At 40.4% G+C, this 5,643-nt stretch overlaps 1 protein-coding gene across 1 annotated transcript; it reads left to right on the top strand.

Annotated features, from left to right (window-relative positions):
- Positions 1 to 89: 89 nt before the first annotated feature.
- LOC121938539 (mitogen-activated protein kinase kinase kinase 15-like) lies at positions 90 to 5,638 on the top strand (the record flags this gene model as incomplete). Its single annotated transcript, XM_042481771.1, has 7 exons — positions 90 to 753; positions 2,621 to 2,760; positions 2,992 to 3,015; positions 3,259 to 3,336; positions 4,938 to 5,131; positions 5,336 to 5,504; positions 5,585 to 5,638. Coding segments are annotated over exons 1-7 (969 nt in total), but the record flags the coding sequence as incomplete, so codon positions are not given.
- Positions 5,639 to 5,643: the final 5 nt, after the last annotated feature.

Here is a 5,643-nt window from a genome sequence, read left to right as displayed (position 1 = left end):
TGTGCACCCTGCAGTTATATAACTATGTAATTAAAAAACACAATTGAAGCAGTGGCAAACTACAAAAATATTCGTGAAACACAAATTATTATTTTAAAAAAATCCAAGCATCCACCACTGACCCCATGGCAGACTTTGAGTTGAGCCAAAGGAGTGTAATTTAACTTCAGGGTGCACATTTTTGTCTCCCTCCCTCTCGCCCTCGGATCTAGCCTGATCCAGTCTGGGTGCAGCGGACTTCTTGGTGCGAGATAATCGGCAGATGATGTGAGTTAATGAAGCGGAGATGCGGGGGGACAAACTCGGACGCGCTCCTCTACAATCAGTGCAGGTGCGCAACAAGTGAGCGAGAGGAGGACGCGAGGGGACAGACTACAGAATAAAGGAAGTAACGGGAGGGAGAAGGAAGGAGATAAAGCACAAACACTCCCCGGCTCCTCGCTATGGATACGGGGCAGAGCGCGCAGGTCGCAGACATGGGAGGAGAGCACTCCGCCGGGGTGTGCGTGGTGGAGCGGGACCGGGAGAGGGGCGAGGTGTCCAGCCCGTGTCCGCCGGCCAAGCAGCGCTCCCTGCGGGTGGTGTACGTCCTGAACGACGGGCTGAAGTCGGTGATGGCCAGCAGCCCGGAGTCCGGAGCTCTGCAGTGTCTGCAGAGAGCCTGCGACTCGGAGAGCGCGCTGCTCACCACCGTCACCTTCGGACGGCTGGACTTTGGAGAGACATCGGTGCTGGACAGTTTCTACGATGCAGGTGAGCGTCCTTCACACAGCAGGGGTCGGCTGGTCGTTTGCAAGTCAGACTTGTGGTTAACCTTCTGAAATCGTTTCTTTAAAGAACATGGAAAGAAGGTGATGAGAAACGAAAGAGGAAATGATTCAAAAGTCAGCAGGAAATTTGTGAAAAGTATAAGAAAATTCGTTTAAAAAAAGAAGAAGTGGGAAGACAAAGAATAACGAGAGAGAGAGAGAGAGAGAGAAGGTATACAAGACTTGGAAAAAAAAGGGCATAAATAAAACCCCCCAAACAATGGAGAATGGATAGAGAGAGTTACAAAAAAATAAAACAAAATCAAACACACAAGCTAAATTTGATTTGGAAAAAGTGAAGAAAAAAGAAGAAAAACAAACAAAATAGAAAAAGAAAATAAAGCAGCATCATGTTATGCATACTTGTATCGTGATGGTCAACCAGCAGATGGAAACATAACTAATTTTTAGTGTATGTAGCAGGCCTATTCATTCATGGTGCAAAACAAGAAAAATACTTCAACTGAGGCTTGATGTTTTGTTCACTTTGTAAAAAAAACAACCCAAAAAAACACGGTCAGAAATCAGCATGTTGGCCAATTCCGATATTCAGTTTGAAAGCCAGTATCTGCTGATACCAAAGACTTCCGTGCAACGTCAACAATGTAGCTCCAGGCTTCAGATGTTAGAACTGGGGCTATTTGCTTTAAAAATAAGTGAAGTTGTGCTTAAGTTTTTTGCATGTTGCATGTGGCGACTGCATGTTGAGATAGTCAATGAAATATAAAATTTCTAGGAGTCACCATCATATCTGGCATATAATTACTCACTTTTCCATCATAGTTTATTAATGGAAGTATATTATTTAGTCAAATGATGCAGTTTTATTTACCAGCAAGATGATGTGATTGTAAAGGGAGATAAAAAATCTCAGTTCCTCACTGACTCATATTTAATGGAACCCTGAAAAGCATGAAGCCTCTATAATCGCTCTGTGTCTGCTGCAAATGTTTATTTGTGTTTGGTTACAAGAAGCTTTTAAATCAAGTCATGGCACGCTTATGAACAACATTTATCCGTTAAAGTTGTCAGAGGATGAAAAATCAGCCTACTGTGATTTTTACTCTATGATTTAGAGGGCACAGAAGTGTGTAGGCAAACAATACAACATTTCACCAGCCTACACAATAATGTTATTAATCTTTAAGCAGTATTATATAGTTGATAAGATGCTCTTCTTATAAATAAAACATAGAAAACAAATGCAAAAAAGGTCACGTTTGCGTAAGAGGTAGACAAACTACAACTCCCAGAATGCAATGTCCCTTGCAGAACGTTTTCGCTTGTAGATGATGCAAGGCAGCGGCCATTATTATTCACAACAAACAATATGGCGGTGGGCTGGTAAACGATGAATGAAAACGGTAAGATAATGTATGTTTCTGAAAGTTTAGGAGAGAAGTTGCCGACACAGTAACATCAGTTTGGTTTATTATTTATCAGCACTGCTTAGTTTTCCTTTTGAACGGCTGTGGTTTTACTGTTTGGTATCAGTTGTTTTCAGCCTTGTTTTTTTTATCCAAGTTTTAAATTGTTAAATATATTTTGATGCATGAATACTTTTCAACTTAGTAAAGTTTTGAATACATAACTTTTACTTGTAACAGAGTATTTTTTAGCATTGAAGCATTGCTGTTTTTAGTAAAGTAAAGGATCAAAGTACTTCCACTGATGCTTACTGCTAAAAACATTACCATTTCTGATGAGGTCAGAGGTCAGATGCACTCCTAAAAGCTTAAAGACCTTCAGAGTGTCAACATGAGCTTTGAGAATGTTTTTTTTCAGTTAAGTTGCCTTCTCTCTCCTTACAGACATTGCAGTAGTGGACATGAGCGATGTGTTTCGGCAGCCCTCCTTGTTTTACCACCTGGGCGTGAGGGAGAGCTTCGACATGGCCAACAACGTCATCCTGTACCACGACACTGACCCTGACACCGCTCAGTCACTGAAGGTACTCCCACACACATACGCACGCCTCTCTGACTCTCCTGTCGCGGTGTTTAGAGTTCACGGCTGCTCCTCGGCACACAGTGAACCACTAAAGTCACACTGTGCACTGTGCTGCCAGGCGGAAACAGCTGTTTGAAGTAGTAATGTGACAGTAACACCCGAAAGTATACAAAAATACACAATTTAGCTCTGCCGATCAGTCTGTAAGTGCTTTTTGTTGTTGTCTTTACAGGACATGGTGGCACAGAAAAACACAGTAAGTTTGTGTGTGTGTGTGTTGGAGTGATTTATGTGCACACACTGTCTTGTGCTATTTGTGGAATAATATTCGTGACAAGTGCCGTTTGTCCTTTCACACACAACTGCATGCAGGAATGCATATATACATGCTTTCACTCTCCCTTACTCTCTCTCTCTCTCACACACACACACACACACACACACACATTCATATTAGTAACTGATTTTTATGTATTGTCTATCTGTGTGTGTGGAGAAGGCCTCTCGTCCTCCAGCGTTAGGTTTTCCCTGGGTTCAGTTGCCTCCAGAGTACAGAAGCTCTGGATTGCGCAATAAAGTAGGTACCGCACTGCACCAGGGCATGCTGGGAGATTTCCCTACAGGCTAATAATAATAACAAACATGAAAGAGGTGCTAAAAACGCTGACTTCTCCATGGGATGCTGTGTGGATAACAAATAAATGCCCTAACAAAAGCATGCAGCACACAAAGCCACAGAAGGAGAGAGTGAGTTTTAGACACACAAAACTTCAAAAACAGCCAATTTCTTCTTAGATGAGATGATAAACTCAGCATCAAACAACAGATGTTATATTGCATGAGGTACAACTGTTATTTTCTTGTCTGTGAGAATGGTTGATAATATTTTGGTGGTGTTTTATTTGCTAATGCTTTTAAAAATGTATCTAATGATTCCTGGCAGTCAGTGGTTGAATGTAACGGAGTACATTTACTCAAATGCTGTACAATTTTGAGGTACAATTTGAAGTATTTTCTTTTCATGTCACTTTTTAATATTTTCCACAAAATTTTAAAGGAAACTATGTTTATCTGAACGCTTTAGTGATTAGTTAATCAGTCGGTTGACAGAAAATTAGTTTTGTAAAATAATTAGTTTTATGTATTTTTTAAAATATTTTTGAATTTTTCCCTTTTTTAAGTTTTATGCATATTATTTTTTCAACTTATTTTGGGTGTTAGGGTGAGAGTTTTTTTCCTTTTTTTTTTTCTAAATATTTTGAGTTTTTCCAGATGTTTTCTTTCTATTTTCTTTTTTGTTTTACATGATCTTAAATGGGGCGAGCATTAATGCAAGAAAATAAGCTTTGGTTTAGAATAAAAGCACGAGGAACTGAAAAGTATATGGGTAAAAAAAACAGAAATCCGTAAGAAACAACAGAGAAATGAAAAAGAGACATGTGTTGCAGTGTGCATTAGTGTGCATTAGTTCTTGCAGTTGTGGATATTTAACCTTTGCAGATATCGTCATGATGCTGCCAAACAATCGCAGCGGTGCACTGCTCCTCTGCACGGACTGATCCTCCTCATTAATCACTCCATAATCCCCCATATCTCCTTCCTGTTTTTCCCCTTCTGGCGTCCCTTTACACCTGGCATCCAAAACGTGTGTGTTTATCTGACATGTAGATGTTTGATATTTAACCCTTTGAAACCTGGATCGACATGCTGCATCCAGACGTCTTTCACAAGCCTTTAAACCTTTGAAATCTAAGTAGATTAGATTGATTTCTCTCAAAAAAAAACAGGGAAAAGGCAATCAGGAACTTGGCATGAAATATCTCTGAAAGTGCTAAAAATGGTGAAAGGTGCCAAGAAAATTACCAGAATACTATAATTCTAATTACATATTTAAAATTTGGTTACACAAAAAACATAATATTTATATTAAATTTATCACCTTTTTAAGTCATTTTCTGTTTGTTTTTTGTGCTAATTTCAGGTATTCTTCTTGTATATATATTTTTTTTTTTTACTAATTTCCTGATATGTTACTCATTGCCTTTTTTTCTTATGTTTTTAGGAGAAATCAAGCAAATATAGTAAGGTTTCCAAGGGTTAAAAGCACATCTGGTGCTCGAGCTTACATCTGAATCCTCTTTTTCCTTTGACAGAAAAATGTTTCTTTTTTCCCTCCAGGCGTCCAGTGGTAACTACTACTTCATCCCCTACATCGTGACTCCGAACCATGAGTACATGTGCTGTGAGAGCGACGCCCAGCGCAGAGCCAGCGAGTACATGCAGCCCAGCTGGGACAACCTGCTGGGGCCGCTCTGCGTCCCCCTGACCGACCGCTTCACCAGCCTGCTCAAGGACATCCACGTCACATCCTGGTAGTGTTCAAAATATTCCTCATTACTTTTTAAGAACAAAAAAATTAACATTCATTTGGCAATCGAGGACTCATCTTTTCTATTCTCATCATTATTTTAATTTGTCTCACTCTCTCTGCAGCTCTCCCTCTCCTCCTCGTCTATATTTACAAATTACCCAATTTTTCTGTCATTGTCTCTCCTTTTACTGTCTGTCCTCTGCAGTGCGTCCTTTAAAGACACCCTGTTAAATGACATCAGAAAGGCCAGAGAGAAGTACCAGGGAGAGGAGCTCGCCAAGGAGCTTTCGCGCATCAAACTCCGAATCGACAACACAGAGGTGCTCACCCAGGACATCGTGATGAACCTGCTGTTTTCCTACAGAGACATACAGGTACAAACATACACTGTGGTCTAAATTTGGAGAAACAGTTACAACTTAGTTTAAAAAAATCTGCACAATGTGACCACCAGGACTACGATGCCATGGTGAAGCTGGTCCAGACGCTGGAGATGCTGCCCACTTGTGATCT

Source organism: Plectropomus leopardus, unplaced genomic scaffold (assembly GCF_008729295.1).
Source record: "Plectropomus leopardus isolate mb unplaced genomic scaffold, YSFRI_Pleo_2.0 unplaced_scaffold29812, whole genome shotgun sequence".
Taxonomy (NCBI): domain Eukaryota; kingdom Metazoa; phylum Chordata; class Actinopteri; order Perciformes; family Serranidae; genus Plectropomus; species Plectropomus leopardus.
Note: the sequence above shows the minus strand (reverse complement) of the source record. Positions and strands in the feature narration are given on the sequence as shown.